At 38.5% G+C, this 16600-nt stretch overlaps 1 protein-coding gene across 1 annotated transcript in view; it reads right to left on the reverse strand.

Moving 5' to 3' along the window:
- Positions 1 to 711: 711 nt before the first annotated feature.
- Positions 712 to 16600, reverse strand: part of TRHR (thyrotropin releasing hormone receptor) — a 41518-nt gene continuing 25629 nt past the window's right edge. The window contains exons 2-3 of the mRNA XM_007934769.2: positions 4580 to 4966; positions 712 to 783 (exon numbers count right to left, since the gene is read on the reverse strand). Coding sequence (XP_007932960.2) covers positions 712 to 783; positions 4580 to 4966 — 459 coding nt within the window. The remainder of the gene's footprint in view (positions 784 to 4579; positions 4967 to 16600) is intronic.

Here is a 16600-nt window from a genome sequence, read left to right on the forward strand (position 1 = left end):
ACCCCTTCCACCCCCCTAAAAAAGACAAACCCACTTCAGTCTAGTCTAGTCTATTCTGACTCAGTGAGCCTACAAGGCTGTAAATTTTTACCCAAAGAGACTGCTACATCTTTCTCCTGCGAAGTGACTGGTGGGTTCAAACCACTGACCTTTTGGTTAACAGCTGAGTACTTTAATCACTGTGCCACCAGGGCTCCTGAAAATAAAAATCACTACATGTATATTATCTTTATATTAAAAGTCATATTTAAATATATCTCAATAGACTTTTAACAATTGCTTCTGTAAAACATTTCTAACACCTCTAATTGATATTCTCCCTGTTACCAAAGTAGTTACATCTTGAAGCAATGTTACATTGTCTTGTTTTTCTCATTGGATTATGAGCGCCTTAAGAATAGGGAGAGCCTTTTGTTTTCTTAAGCACATTTCTGCAGCAGTTTTGCACATATTCGGTGTTCTTTTATTGATTTCTGCCTGAAAACTTTGAAATGCCAAATGGATACTTTGCTCTGTGGGGAAAAAAACCACTGAGCAGTTCAACCCCAGACATGATTCTTACTGAGTAAATGTGACATACATTAAATGGAAATCTTAGTGGAATCATTTTTCTATAATTTGAAAATGATTTTATGAAAGCATAAAGAGTTTCAGAACAACACTATATTCTCTTATCTGTAACTATCTTAGAAAGAACATTCACACTTTTACTTAAGATATTTCATGTTCATTTTCAGTCTTGAATGAGGTTAGATCAATCTCCCTGCTCTGAGGAAAGTGATTCTTGGGGAAAGATGAAAGTGGGGTGGGTGGGTGGGGGGTGTTGGTTAGGGGAAGGAGAGAAAAATAAATTATCACTACAGAGTTCTGTTAGATTTCTTCATGTGTATTACTCTGAAAACTTACATTCACTCAGCCAACTCTTGGTTTTTGTAGCTATTTGCTGTGGACAGCTAAAGATAAACAGAAAATAAATTGTTAGATATCTTCATGCTTTCTTCTTCCTAAGACAACAAGTCATTCTAAATATTTGAATTTTTTTTTTTTTCTTTGAACCTGGGACTAACTAGTTGCTCTCATTCACATCTAGGTTCCTTGGTCCAAGGTCAAATATTCCAACCCCTTTGTGAGTTGCAGTTGACAGGCAAAAGTAAGGCTGAATATAATATTTGTAGAGTTCATAGACTCTTGGATAAACAATTAAAACTTCATTTTAACTTTGTTAATATTTTCTCTTCCTCCAAAAAGTTAATGTTTTCTCTCTATCAGTCTACAGATTTATCACCGTTTAGAATAATACATTTTATCCCTTAAGGACAGACCAAAACTTTGTGAACTCAACTTTGCTAAAGCATAGTACCCTTATTATTCTAATACATTTCTCTTGAAATGAAAAAAAATTCAAGAATCCATTTAAAACTTATTTACACTGAACTAAGGTTGATAACTACAGTTTCTTTCTTTTGACTTTATCAGTAGTTGCTCCAACTGGCCATTAGATTTGATGTCTTGTCAAGGTGTGTAGTTTGGTGCACTTACACTAAAAGTGATTATAGAGTTTTAGTACTTTCCCTCCAATTTCCTTTAGTATTTCAGAATATTTGTTTTGTAAGTTATGCTCTAGACATATACTTAGGATACAAATGAAGGGTTAAGGGAGAATTTGTATTTGCTTGTTTTATTCATGATCTCTGCTGTTTTACCTAATTACCTCAGGCACAAGATCTAACCAAAGACACTTAGCAATTAGTGAAACTAGAAGTAATAAAATAACTCAAGGAAGTTTATTAAGTGAAGCCCTTAATAACATTACTTTACTCAACCAGCAATTTTTAAATCTAGCTCATCATTTTTCATTTGATAGGATATCAACTTTTGATTATTTATGGGAATAGTTTATTTAGTACTGTGTGATAAAGAATACTTTAAAAAGTTATATCTTTTCTGTGTAAACCCAAATGTCTATTGGACATTTCATGGGAACATTTAATCTTATAATGGCATTTGCTTTAGAGTTGAAACTGTATGCGCTGTGTTCTTTCAAATTTCCCAGGTGGTGTAAAACTAACAGATTATTAGCAAATAATGTTTTTAAAATTAAAATTAAAAAGCTAAGTCCACATATTAAATTTCCAAAGGTGGGAAGAATATATTTTGTTCTTTGTATATTATAAAAATATAGTAATTTTTTCAGCATCTGCTATTACCAATATGCAATGTATATTTTCTATTAATTAGGTCATCATGTCAAATGAATTTTAGTCAGTATGTTGGCATAAAGAAAGAATAAAAAGAAAAAAAAAATTCTCTATTCACCCTCTCTAGTAGCTTACACTATTTAAGGAAGTAATGTTGTTCCTGGATCTCTGGTCTTATCAACAAAGAAATCACAGCTGAGGTGAAACTGTGATGAAGATAAGGATGATTAAGTCCCTACCAACATGCCTGGGACATAATCAACACTCAATGATATTTGTTCTTTTTCCTAATTAAAAGAAAAAAATATGCCAGCCCCTTTTAAGTAACTTGGCACATGCATGTTTTTTTTGGGGTCTGTGGGTTATGAAGATGGTTCACATGTTCAGCTGCTCACTGAAAGGCCATGGATTCAAGTCCATCCAGAACTGCCTGAGAAGTAAAGATCAGGCAGGTGTCTACTTTTGAAAAATCAGCTATTGAAAACCCTAAAGATCACAGATTGACTCTGACACACAGGGCATCACTGTCAATCAGAGTCAACTTGAAGGGAATTGGTTTGATGTTCTATTTATATGTGCCTGCACATGTGCCTGTATGATTTGGGTTTGGTTCACTCTGATGTTCTCTCTACATGATTCTAAGATTAATGTTAAAACCAAGAGGAAAAGTCAGTTAAAATAGATTGCATAGTGTCATGCAGATATGTTTTTAAGGTATTTCCTATAACTATTTACTTGCATTTGTTTATTTTACAGCAACAGGAGTCTTCCTGGAGTAGGTGAGGCCAGTTTTCACAAAAGCATATTCTAGAGTGAAGTTCTGAATGGGACAGTCTCCATGAAGCAGTATCTTAAAACAGAGGTTTCCAAAATAGAATGATGTACCTTCATTAAGAAGGTGGGAGGGATGACTCTCATTAGCATTAGGTTCCAGAAAAAATCTACAACATAGGGATAAAGGCTGAGAGTGAAAATGCTTTTCACTTTTTGACCCCATGATTAAAGGTCAACTGTTACAGAACCATCATCTAGGACAATTTATATACTTGCACAGGCTCTTTGGCCGATCTCAGCAGGTGAGCCATTTCAAACATTTCAAATGGATTAAGGTAAGACTAGACAGTGTCCTGGGCAGATTCACATTCATACCTCACTAATAATCACTGGAATAGCAGGATTAAGTCGTAACTGCAAAGAAGAGATACTGTTGATAAGATGAAATCAATTTCAACTCTATTGAAAATAAAGCCAGCAGAAATTTTGCATTACTTTGATTTCATATCTGAACACAAAATATCACTGAACGTACACAACCTACAAATGTCAAGCAAACAGGAAGGAAAAACAATTGGAGACAAATTAAAATCCATAGATTACAATGCTTGGTGGAACATCTGCATCTGAAAGTGTACTAGCCAGAGTTTGGCTTAGAATACACTGAAACTTTAATGAATGCTTCAGACGTTTAAGCTAGAGGGATTTGCTTGACAATGCTTAGGAGTTTATATACAAGAATGTTCAAAAAATGATTTTCTTCCTTAAAAGTTTCAGAGACAAAGTAAATTAAACATGTGTTTAAATATTTAGTTGTGTTTTGGCTATACTTTTAAATATTAATTGTATTTTCACAGTCATTTAACCTTATTTCTACTGTCCCACCCATCACTTAGGGGATGCAATGTGTTGACAAAACCTGGATTTATCTCAAAATCAAATCTAATATTAACTTTGGATAGTTGAGATTTATTTTACATTAAACTTGAAAGATGAGCAAAAATCATCTCATAATTTTATAAATAAACAATATGACATTTGACTTTTTTTGTTTTTAATACAATAAATATCTGTGCCTGGAAATTCATTGTTCTCAACAAATAAACTGTTTTCTCTACTTTCCCCCATGTTCTCAGATATTCATGAAATAGCACTGTACTTTGTTGATATGAGATATTAAATGCAAGCACTGGAAAATAAGTATCTGTCAAATTATCAAATGAATAGATGATTTTTGAGTGGAGAATTGATAAAGTTATTATAAATTATGCAAAATTATATTTAGATTTATCAACTGCATAGCCCCAGAAAACAGAGTGAATTCTTCAATTTAATTGGCAAGGGCTTCATTTTTCACAGTTAGGCTGTCTCCTCGACCTGATTCACTTTTTGTGATGCAAGTTCTGTAAGAAGGAAAATCTGAATCATCCTGATGGGTTAAAGCAGTTAGGGCCAGGCCTGGCTAGAACACTGGCAAAGACTACCTGCTCTGTCTTCACATACAGCTATTTGACATTTTCTCTCTTATGGTGATAACTGAACAAATTCCCATTTGCTTTGAGGTCCATTTTCATCTAATTCATAAATCAACTTTGACTAAAGGTTACCTCCGAAGCCAAGCGGGTGTCATCAAAAGACACTTTTGTGCCAGACAAATAGGTGTCGGTGACAGTGATATCATCTAGCTCTGTGCTGAAATGATCTGACTCCTTGATGACACTGTAATTTAGGGCCACACTGTAATTAGCAGGTTTCTCTGTTGGCTTCTCTTTGCAGTTGCAGAGCTTTCTGAAGGCTGCCCGGAATTTCTGGGACATGAGATTATAAATCACAGGGTTGATGGCACTGTTGAGGTAAATGCAAATTCTGCAAAAGAGCAAGAACCAATTTTCTTGGAAAGGACTTGAGAGAAAGGAGTTGACAACCACAAGAGTCCTGTAGGGCATCCATAAAAGGGCAAACAGAATTACAACTACTGCCAGCATCTTGGTGACCTATGGAGAAATAGAGAGAAATGCTGTGAAAATGAAATAAAATTTTCCAAACCTTTAGTTCCCAAAGTGTTGTTAATTTTTAAGGTTTGTTTGGGTGCAGAGAGACTGAGACAGAGGAAGAAAAGCCAACACAGCATGTGTTATTGAGATGGCTACCACTATGGGCAACTGGAGCTCAAGGAACACACTTCAGAATTGTCTATCTGAAGGAAGAGGGGCTGAGGCATTTATTCATTTCGCTTTTGTTGAGGCATATGTAGGGGCCTTAACACCCTTACATTTCCAGAATATCCCTGCCCCAAAACTCCAGAGGGCTTTAGAGAGAACCCCAAGGCTGAGAGACAAAAAGGAGGAGTAGATGCCAGAGTAGGATATTGTTTGCAGGCAGGAACTATCCACTACAACTGCACTTAAAATCAGAGTTGTGCTAAGAAGATGTGACACAGAGCACCCAAAGTGTCTGTGGCAAGTGTTAAGAGACATAGGATCTGATTCCATCTTTACTTACCTTACATGTGACCCTGAGAATTTTTCTTAACTACTCCACTAGCTCATCTGTAAAATGGACCCAATATTACCACCCCCAATCTGAGGTAATATGATAGCTGAAAAGGATAATGTTCTCAAAAAATAGTGGTTATTGAACATCTGCTGTGTGCCTGAGGCACTTGACTGCTAACCAGAAGGCTGGCGGTTCAAACCCACCAGCCACTCCTCGGAAGGAAGATGGGGCAATCTACTTCTGTAGTGATACTGCCTCAGAATCCCAAGGAGGGGTCGCTATGAGTCAGGTCTGACTCAATGGCATATAACAACAACAGCAACAAACAGCTTAAAAGCCCTACAAAACAGTTAATATACCCTCCATTTTACAAATTAGAAAACTCAAGTAACAGATGCAATTAAGGTCTTTGTTGGAGGCTGGAGAATATTCTAGCTGAGACGGGTCTTAACACAACAATTTTGCTCTTCTCCCTGAAAGCTTTTTTTCATGGTAAGAGGAGGTAGAGGATAGAGAAAACAAAGTCTGAAATTTTACCTAGAGCTGGCCTCACTCCTAAGTACAAGTGTTATAGGTAGGAAGCCATGTTGGATAAGGTTAGTATCTGAGATTGCCCAGGGACAACATTATTAAAGGGCATAATTTAGTAGATTCATTCTACTGTCACTCACCAAAAAGCTCAGTGTCGTGCTGGGGATGACCGACCGGTCATCTGGTCATCTGGGTTTACATCCATAACTGGTGTTAAAACCTAATGAAGTCATTCAATCTCATCTGCACCACAATTTTCATATCTGAAAATCTGCCTGATCATATTGTCTGGTTACTTCATAAGGTAATAGAGAAAATTGAATTAAATAATGAAAGTGATAAAATTTTGAGATTTTAAAACACTACGGAAATATTAGTGTCACTTTTGTTAGTGACAATATAGATATCAGAATATTTAAATGATCTGAAAAGTGTATTCAAATTATACCAGCGATTGTCTTTAGGGAGAGAGATAATAACCGATTGTTTTTCTTCAAGAGCAATGTTTTATACATTTTTGAAGAAGTTTCCAGTTCTCTCCATTCTTTCATGGCATTTGATAGGTTTCAGCTTCCTCCTTTAGACTTAAAATATTCTGAACTTGAAAAGTCTCAAACTACAATGAACTCTTCCTCTTCCATCCATCCTAACCCCCAGCTGTTTCACTCAAGTCCCCAGGAGAAAGATCATCCTGTCCTTAGAGAGGAATTTAAGTGTCTTTTAGTATAAAAATAAAGATCCCACACTTAGACATCTGCTCTGCCATTAGTATCGGCAATTTCAACTTTGTCCTTAATCTCCATAATGAAGTCCATGCTGGTCCCCTGTGTCAGAGCGCCTGCCTTTTCTCCCTTGCACTCTCATTCTTCTGATCCTGGGACTCTGCCTTGTACTTGACCACACCCCTTCTACTCCAGCTAAAAACTCCCCATGAATCCCTCAGTGTGGGAGAGGGGTAATGCTACCTTCTTGCTGTTATTCTTCATTTTCTCTAAGACTCCCCGTCTGTGGGCACTCCTATACCTACGACTTTCTTGCTACCCCTTATGAGACATCCCCTACCCTGAAGTCATTATGCTCCCTCTGCATCCAGGACATTCCCCCACCCCCACTTTTTTGCAGTTCTCTGTGCCTTCCAAGAACATGACCACCTCAGACTCCAGCTCATCCTAGTCTACCCAACTCACTATGCACTGAGCATCTCTTCTAACTCAGTGACACTCCATATTCTGCTCACTGGAAGTAGAGAACTGGTTCAGTGGTAAGGTATGGTTTTCACATTGGTTCATATAATATCAGGTAGAACATTCCAGAGCTTCTGACTTCTTTTAGAGTAGGGAGGGTCTAGACACCCAAGACATTAACAGAACCCTCCTTTTTCCTATCCAGACTTTCAGAATATAAGTATATCTTTTATTTGGCCCTAGGAGCTCTGGTAGCATAGTGTCTAAAGCATTTGACTGCCAACCAGAAGGCTGGCGGTTCAAACCCACCAGCCACTCCTCGGAAGGAAGATGGGGCAATCTACTTCCGTAGTGATACTGCCTTGGAAACACAAGAAGGGTCGCTGTGAGTTGGGTCCAACTTGACGGCACATAACAACAACATAACAGGAAATTAAAAACTCAATTCAATGAAAAATATTCTGAGCTATAGTAACCACCCTCTTTGTTATTTCCATCATTATCACTTTCACCTCTGCCTTTGTTCCCTGCCTAATATTCCAGATTCTTTGACACAGGTCTCTGCTGCACAGTTGCCAACATCCTCCCACTCCCTGCCAAGGAGAAAGGATCTTACATTAGAATCCCTGACTTGATTTGTGAATAGATTGCTACCGTTACTTTTGAACAATTTGTGATTGGCCCAGTAATTCCATAAGTGGTGTATAAACATTATCTAATTTAATGCTTATAATAGGCTCACAAAGAAGCTAATATTCTTTGTATTTTACATATGAAGAAATTGAGGTTTAGATTTTTGTAGTTCATCTAACAACACATGAACAGCAAGTAGTAGAGCCACGGTTTAAACCTAAATCTACTTAGGCCAAAGCTCAGGCTCTTTTCCTCTATACTTCAACCTTTTTATAAACATAGACAGGATTTTTCAGTGATGAGATCCCTACTGTATTATGCCCATTATGGTAATCAAGCCATTTAATTCCTTCTAAGTGTAAATTCAGTAATTGGAGCTCTGGTAGCATAGTGGCTAAGGCACTTGACTGCTAACCAGACTGTTGGTGGTTCAAACCCACCAGCCACTCCTCGGAAGGAAGGTTGGACAATCCTACTTCCGTAGTGATACTGCCTCGGAAACCCAAGGAGGGGTCGCTATGAGTCGGGTTTGACTCGACGGCACATAACAACAACAACAACAAGTGTAAATTCAATACACTTACTGTTGCTAAATTTCAGAAAGATTGAATTTCATCCACCTTCATGTTTTGCTCTACTGTAGTCAGGAGAGACATTTAATCTACATTTAGTACCTATATATTTCTTTTCACTTAATGTCAGTGAGGGGAGGAAATTTTCATTATCTTTTAAACTAGAGCAACTTGTTTCATGCTTAGTATCTCTCCCTGCACTTGCATAGTTTCTGTACATACTTTGACATCACTTCCAACATATATCATTGCAATAAGCTATTCTGTGAGTTTCTTCAGGCAGAGCTAAGATTACTTATTTCTCTGTCATCAGGAATTTAATACAGTTCCTGACGTAAGGTAGCTCTCAGTAGATGCTGAATAAACTCAGGCATGCAAAGAATTACTTCAACGTGTGTAACCAGCACCATTTCATGATTTTAATACTCCACTGTACTGTTTAGAGGATCTTTGTGAACATTTTATATACAAAAGTTTTTAAAAAATAATTAAACATTTTTCCAGCTATTAAAATGGAGATTATGATAGGTAGTAAAATGAGTCCTTAATAAATTTCATCTTTTTGTTTGAAATATATTTTAAAAATTTAAGGAGGTGTGAAACGAAACAAATATAATGGTGTTTCTAAGATTGACCAAGAGGAAAATATATCTCCAGTGGGATGGCAGAGAACATACTTTGATTTGTCTCATGATGATTTCTGGTTAATTTCAAATATCTTTGAGCAGATTAATCACTTTCTACAATATTCAAAAATTTTTACTGTAGACAGAGCTTGATTTTAATAGCTCTTAGTTAATGCAAGAGCAAACTCCTGAAAGGCATGCTCTGGGATTGTCCTTCATACTCAATTTCACTGTGGTTGTTGAAGTTTTATTTCTGTTGTTATACTGTATAAAATGAAAAAAAAAATAAACTTGAAAAATTACCTTTTAGCCCTTTGAATCAAGGTTTTCTGACACTAGGTCTAGTGTTTCTCTTTTTTAAAATAGCTCATCTCAAAAATAAACATTCATAATGAGTTGAAGTCTTTTTACTGCTGTAAATAATGTTTATAAAATATTTAGAAGGGATAATATTGTTGCCAGGAATCACTGGGAGCTCTGGCACCACTTGTGGTTTTTAGCTCCCAAGTTGGTGTGTGTTGCACTTAGAAAGCAATGCATAAGGAGAAGAAGGTTGTCACAACAAGGTAGATAGGAATCCTTCACACAAATTTATTTTCTGGGGAAAAAAATCAAAAAGAAAATTGAAAATGCAAAAATAAAGGAAATAATAGAAGCATCTATTTTGTGGCTTACAGCCCAATGAATAGCACATCATTTATTAACTTCTAGTTACGTAGAACCTGAGGTCATTTTGATTAATTATCAGAGATCAGTTTATCAGTCTTCCAAGAAAGAGGTAGGGATTTGATTGATAGCTCCATTCCCTTGGAAACTCACTTGGAATTCTTGTAGTGATAATACATAAAAATTTTGCCATACAACAAATAGCAAGTCCCAGCAGCATCAAAAATGAACAGAAACATTTCCAGGGATATTCAGAAAAAAATTATGTGTATGATCATGAGTCTTGCTATGATTTGGACACTCTTTCTTTGGAGATAAACTCTGTGACAGAGGTCTGCTAAGTTCTTTTGTGAATTAATGAGTGACAAAGTGTGGGAAGTATAGAAGAAAGAGAGAGAGAGCTGGAATGGGAGTCCAGCATCTTAGTTTCATAATCAGTCTGTGGCTCTGGGGAACGTGGGCAGGTCATGTGACTTCCAAATCTATTTCTTCCTAAATAGTAAATGTAAAATCTGGATGACTCTCAAAGACCTTTCAAGCTCTAATATTATAAGAAAATCAAATTTATATGCTACCAATGGTAACAAATCTGGGCAAATCTGCTTTAAGGAACCTCTGTAAAGTGTTAAAAAGCAAAGACATTCTTTGAGAACTAAGGTGTTCCTGACTCAAGCCCTGGTCTTTTCAATAGCCTCATATGCATGAGAAAGCTGGACAATGAATAAGGAAGATCAAAGAAGAACTGATGATTTTGATTGGTGGTGCTGGTGAATAATACTGAATATACCATTGGACTGCCAGAAGAACCAACCAATCTGTCTTGGAAAAGTATTTGTTCTGGTTACCTAGTGCCACTCTGACAAGAAATATACCACAAATGGGACGGCCTTAACAAGCAGGAGTTTACTCTTTCTATTTGGAGGCTTTAAGTCCAAGTTCAAAGTGCCAAGCTCTAGGGGCTGGGTGAAAGCCCCTCAACCTTGGGGTCCAGCTCTTGCCTTCCGCTCCCAGCCCACTGGAGCTAGAGGCATTTCTTCACTCAGACAGCTGCTGGCTGCTGAAGCTGAGAAGTCACAAGGTTGTCAAGTAAAAAGGCACAGTTCTGATGTTACCAAACCACACGGCAGGCCATTACCTTAAGTCCATTGTAAGTTCCAAGATCTGCAGAGCATAGCAGGCTGCTGAACAACAACACGGCTACATGCAGGGGCCAAGCGTGCCATATGCTAGCGACTATTCCCAAGGTTTCTCCTTATATACAGGAAGCAGACCACATCCCAAAGGCAGCTACTCAGCTGCTCCCAGTAGATCCCACCATGGAGTTGACTGTCAGTCTCATCATGGGAAATAACTACCACCAGCTGCCCAGCCACTCAACCAGGCCCAGCCAAGTTGACACACAAACATAACCATTACAGTATTGCACAGTACTCCTTAAGCGAGGATGGTGAAAATTCATCTCACATAATTTGGACAGGTCATCAAGAGGGACCAGTCCCTGGAGAAAGACATCATGCTGGGCAAAGTAGAGGGTCAGTGAAAAAGAGGAAAATCTTTAAGAGATGGAGTGACATAGTGGTTGCAGTAATGGACTAAAATGTAGCAGGGATCGTGAGGATGGCCTAGGACCAGGCAATATTTTGTTCTCTTGTTCATAGGATTGCTATGAGTCGGGCCCAACTCAAAAGTACCTAACAACAACAGTGGTGACAGAACACTCAGACATGTTCACATGATTGGTATTTGATGTTTGGGGCTTATAGGACCAAGCAAAGGAGAAACAGTATGTAGACAGATGTATCCCTCAAGGGCTGATAAAATATGGTAGATTCTGTTCTTAATCACAGGGATTGTCAATAATGATCTTAATTTCTACATTGACAGAGACAATGTGGTTTCCTGAGGTACTGAAGAAGTTGCTAGGATTCATTCTAATTTCCTGTAGGTAACTAAGAATGTGGCACATCGCTAGGCCTGGAACCCTGGATTCCTGAGCTACTATTATTTTCTCTTTTAAAGTTTGATAAAACTGAAATAGAGTTATAGAGCAGTGTAAGATATCACTATGAGAATAATGCAACTAAATGAATCATTTTAAAAGACGTTCCTCAATTTAAAGACAGTCTGGAGGGTTATTAAAGTAATGATCAGGAAAAACACGTATTTAATAAAAAATATTGGGTCCATTGAAATATGTAGCTGTGATTCATTCACAGAATGTCTAAATTACAGGGCATTCTTATACAGTGAAAGAAGCATTTGTAGTATTAAAGGGGTGAAGCTGTGTAACAGAAGTGACAGTATTTGAAGAAAATTTGCTTGTTTTACAATGAGTGATTTCTAAGGCATCCCAGCAGATATTTTTAAAGAAAAATTTCAATAGTCTCTTTACCAATTTTGGGCCCTACATTATAAAATGTGAAAACTCTCTTTTTGACTGCATGAACAAAGTAAATGAACAAAAATTTTTTATTGCATGAAATGTGGGAGGAGTTCTTACCATGTGTGACTGTGAATTAATAAATGCTTAAAGCACAGATGAATTATTATTAATTAATTCATGATAAATGAAGAAAAGATTGAAGTTGTCAGGGATTTCATTTTACTTGGATCTACAGTCAACACCCATGGAAGCACTGGTCAGGAAATTAGATGCAGTATTGCACTGGGAAAATCTGCTGCAAAAGATCTCTTTAAAGTGTCGAGAAGCAAAGACATCACTTTGAAAACTAAGGGATGCTGAAGCCATGGTATTTTCAACATTTCATATGCATGTGAAAGTTGGACAATGAATAAGTGCAAAAGAGACTGGGGCGCGGTCTTCTGACCTCCTCTAACTTCAAAAGAGGAAAACAGAGTCACCATCAGCAGCCCAAGGCTTATTTCTATGAGGGCAGACCTGCCACCACCCTCCAGCCTTTTTACCACCTTTGACACCAACCATCTCTCCCATGGTGCTCACTGTGTTCGATAATTCACTGCAATGGCCACATAGAACTCACAGATAATACTCACAATTATGGGGTTTATTAGAGAAGTAACAGGCTACAATTCAGGTTCAGAAATGTGCTCAGGATACAATTATTGAATCAGGATAGTCTCCCCTCTGCTGTGCCCTCAGACACACCTCTCTGGTTCTTGGCCTCTTGGCTTGGCCTCTGCCTCTGTGGGCCACGTAAACCTGCCTCTCTGCTTCATGCCTCTTGGTTCCACTGCCACAGTCTCTCTGCTGGGGCATCTCTCTGTCAGGTCATCTCTCTGCTGGGGTGTGTCTCAGCCAAGGAGGTCCAGGGGAGGGATCTCAGGTCCAAGGACACACTCCACGTCATCTCCAGCTCTTCTCGCTTGATGGCAGTGAGATCCCCTATCTGCCTCTAATGAAAAACCATAACTCACTGTCATCAAGTTGATTCAACTTGTAGCAACCCCTCATTGGGTTTCCAACACGGTATCTCTATGGAAGTAGATTGCCCAATCTTCCTTCCAAGGAGTGGCTGGTGGGTTTGAACCTCCAGCCTTCGGGTTAGCAGTCAAATGCTTTAGGCACTACACCACCAGAGCTCCTTCTCTGCTTCTAGGAGGGCTCATTTTAAGCATGGCAGAGTGACAAAACTAACCAATCCCAACATCAGAGTTCTACACACCTCATTTGCATGGTTTCACCCAGTAATCCACAGGGAGTTACAAAGACTATGCCAAGAAAAGTCATACCAACTAACTCCCTGCACTGCAACAAGGAAGACTGAAGAAGAGTTGATGCCTTTGAATTATGGTATTGGCGAAGAATACCAAAACTACCATGGACCGCCAGAAGAATGAACAAATCTATCTTGGATGAAGTACAGCCAGAATGCTCCCAGGAAATGAGAATAGCTAGATGTTGTCTCACCTACTTTGGTCATGTTATCAGAAGGGACCATTCCCTGGAGAAATATCTCGTGCTTGGTAAAGTGGAGGGTAGGTGAAAAAGGGGAAGGCCCTCAGCGAGATGGATTGACACAGTGGCTGCAATGATGGGCTCAAGCACAGCAAGGATTGTGGGGGTGGTGCAACACTAGGCAGTGTTTCATTCTGTTGTACACTTGTCGTTATGAGATGGAATCGACTTGGCACCATTTAACAACCACAACGCAACAACATCATTACTTGTCTTTCACAATGTTAAAATATGATTGTGGAGGTATGTGTGAATTTAGTGCCCTTTACGTCACCAAAGGGTTCTTGCACTTCCTCTGACTGGAATATTCCCATTTTCAGAAGTGTATTTCCTTCTGGAAACATTTTCTCTGTTAATGAATAAAAAACCATTAGCCTTTAATATTCTAATGCCATTCTTTAAAAGGTAACACTATGTTCTATATTTGGACCCTATCCATGTTCTCCTGCATTGCTGCATATTAACAAAATGTTCTGTCACTAGGCATATTTTGCTCTCAGGATGGCCCTCAGCAAAGTGATCAATGACCCTTTGCATCTTATTATAGTAATTGAGGCAATTGAAGGATAAACTTGACTTGATAATTAAATAATTCTGAATTGAGCCAAGCTTCTGGACTGATTGAGGACTGTGGGAATTTCCTTTGCAGATTGTGCTTTTTTTGACTTGGTCAGTGGCTGGACATACAATTTTTAAAAGATTGTTATAATCAATGCGAGATGCTTCATATCATAGAGTGAGATCATTGGTGGGGTTTAAAAATGGGGACTGAAAAGCTCTTGGAACCAACTCAACGCCAGTTAAAGTATGATAAAAGTGAACAAAATCTAAGTGGTGATTCATGGTGGAGAGATCATAGACTGTAGTACTATGCATTATGGATTGCTTATAAATTCCACACAGGAAACCTAATGCACAGGTCCTTAACTCTATCTGTCAAGTGCTGTATCTAAACATCCCATTGAGAGTAGTCATTCTGGCAAGAACTGTGGGTTTTCTGGGATCTACTCAATTCAAAGTGTTCATGAAAATATTAGCACAAATTCACACCAGAGAAACTCAGGTTGGATTTAGCAATGCTTGGGGAAGGAGAAGGGCTTAAGGGGAATAATGGTATAAGATGTCTTTAAGTATAAATTTCTAAGTGTGGTGTGTGTCATGAAATGGAAAAAAAAATCTTTTTTTCTATAATCTTAAGGGGTCCTGAGGAAGGTAGAACTGTTTCTAGAGCAAGAAATTTGAGGGGACAGGAAACTGGCTTGCATCTCCGGGGGATGTGACTGCATGTTCTGGGAGAGTCATGAGTTGGCACTGCCTCTGGGGAGATAACAGAGTATGGAGTTGGAACTACAGGACAGTATACTGCTATGTAGGACACATTGTGACCCTTCCCTTGTGATACAACCAGTTCTCCAGTAAAGTTATTAAAACCAAATCTTTTGCCATAGAGTCGATTCCAGCTCATGGCAACCCTACATATTAGAGAGTAAAACTACTCCAGACGGCTTTCTTGGCTGCAATCTTTATGGAAACAGACTGACAGATTTTTTTTTTTTTTTTTTTTCTTGTAGCACCACTGGGTGGGTTTAAACGTCAACCTTTGGGTCAGTAGTCAAATGCAAACCATTTGTACCACCCAGAGAGCATTAGTAAAGTTACTGTTGTTGCTATGAGTTCTGTCAAATTGATTCTGACTCATATCAACCCCCATGTGGCAGACTAGATTCTTTACAGAAGCATATTATTGCCAGGTCTTTCTTCTGAGGAGCTAGTTGGTGTACTCAAGCTGCCAGCCTTTCAATTGGCAGCTGAATGCCTAACTATTTGCACCAGGAGGGCCCCTCAGTAAAGTTACTAAACCAAAAAACCAAACTCACTGCCATCGTGTCAATTCTGATTCATAGTGACCCCCATAGGGTTTCTGAGGCTGTACATCTTTACTGAAGGAGACTGCCCCGTTGGGTTTCCAAGGCTGTAAATATTTATGGAAGCAGACTGCCCCATCTTTCTTCTGCAGAGCAGCTTGTGGGTTTGAACCTCCAACCTTCTGGTTTGCAGTCAAAATATCTGAGGCACTGTACCACCAGACCTCCTCAGTTACTAATGATTACAAAATACCAAGTCTTTCTTGATGAAACGGACAGAGCTTGGATCCAAGTCTGGTGTGGGATGAAACTATGAAGCTTTGTATTTGCAAGTCAGAAAGTAGCAAACATATGAGTAATGGGAAAGTGATGGGATTATGAGCTGCCCCAGTTAGTGCAGCAAAGTTCAGGGCTAAGTTACAACAAAATTATCAAGGTAAGAGAGACCCCAAGTGACAGAAAGAAAGCCTCACATTCTGAGGATCGCTAAGGGCTTGTGCTAAGTGGGGATTGTGTCAGTACTGTCTTCATATGTTTCAATCTAAAATGAAGAAAAGGAGATGGAAATTGAAGATGTTCTCCTCTAAGATTTGGAATTAGCTCATGAAGAGAGGAAGAGAATAAAAGATAGGAAATGTCTTCTACATACCAGGCTACACGTGCAATATTTTCTTCAAAACTGTCTGAATGTTTCTCATGATGAGACTGAGGCTCAGCAAAGTCATATCTAATGAATGAAAGTCCTTCCAAGGACAAGTGTATTCCACTCCAAAGTCTTTCCTTTTTCTCTAGACAGTACCTTATATGTGGGGGAAGAAATCCTGTTCCTGAAGTTTGCAAAAGTAAAAAGAAAACAAAACCTGGATTTAAAGGTTGGAATTGATGGAGGCTGTATGTGGGTGGAGAGCAGAAAGTATGAAAATTAGTTCTTATTGCTGCCCCAGGGTTGATTCCAGTAGCACCTAACCAAGGTGTTCCTATTCTCATGGTGGCACTAAACCCTGACAGAACATATTTTAAAATGTTTCTCATTTCAGCTTCTTCTGCTAAGAGTGGGAAACATCTCTGTGGTAGGTAACATTTGCAACTAGACTTGAGGATTAGATGCAAAACTTTCT

The sequence above is a fragment of the Orycteropus afer genome, unplaced genomic scaffold (assembly GCF_000298275.1).
Source record: "Orycteropus afer afer isolate SDZICR_OR568_19922 unplaced genomic scaffold, OryAfe1.0 scaffold00021, whole genome shotgun sequence".
NCBI lineage: Eukaryota > Metazoa > Chordata > Mammalia > Tubulidentata > Orycteropodidae > Orycteropus > Orycteropus afer.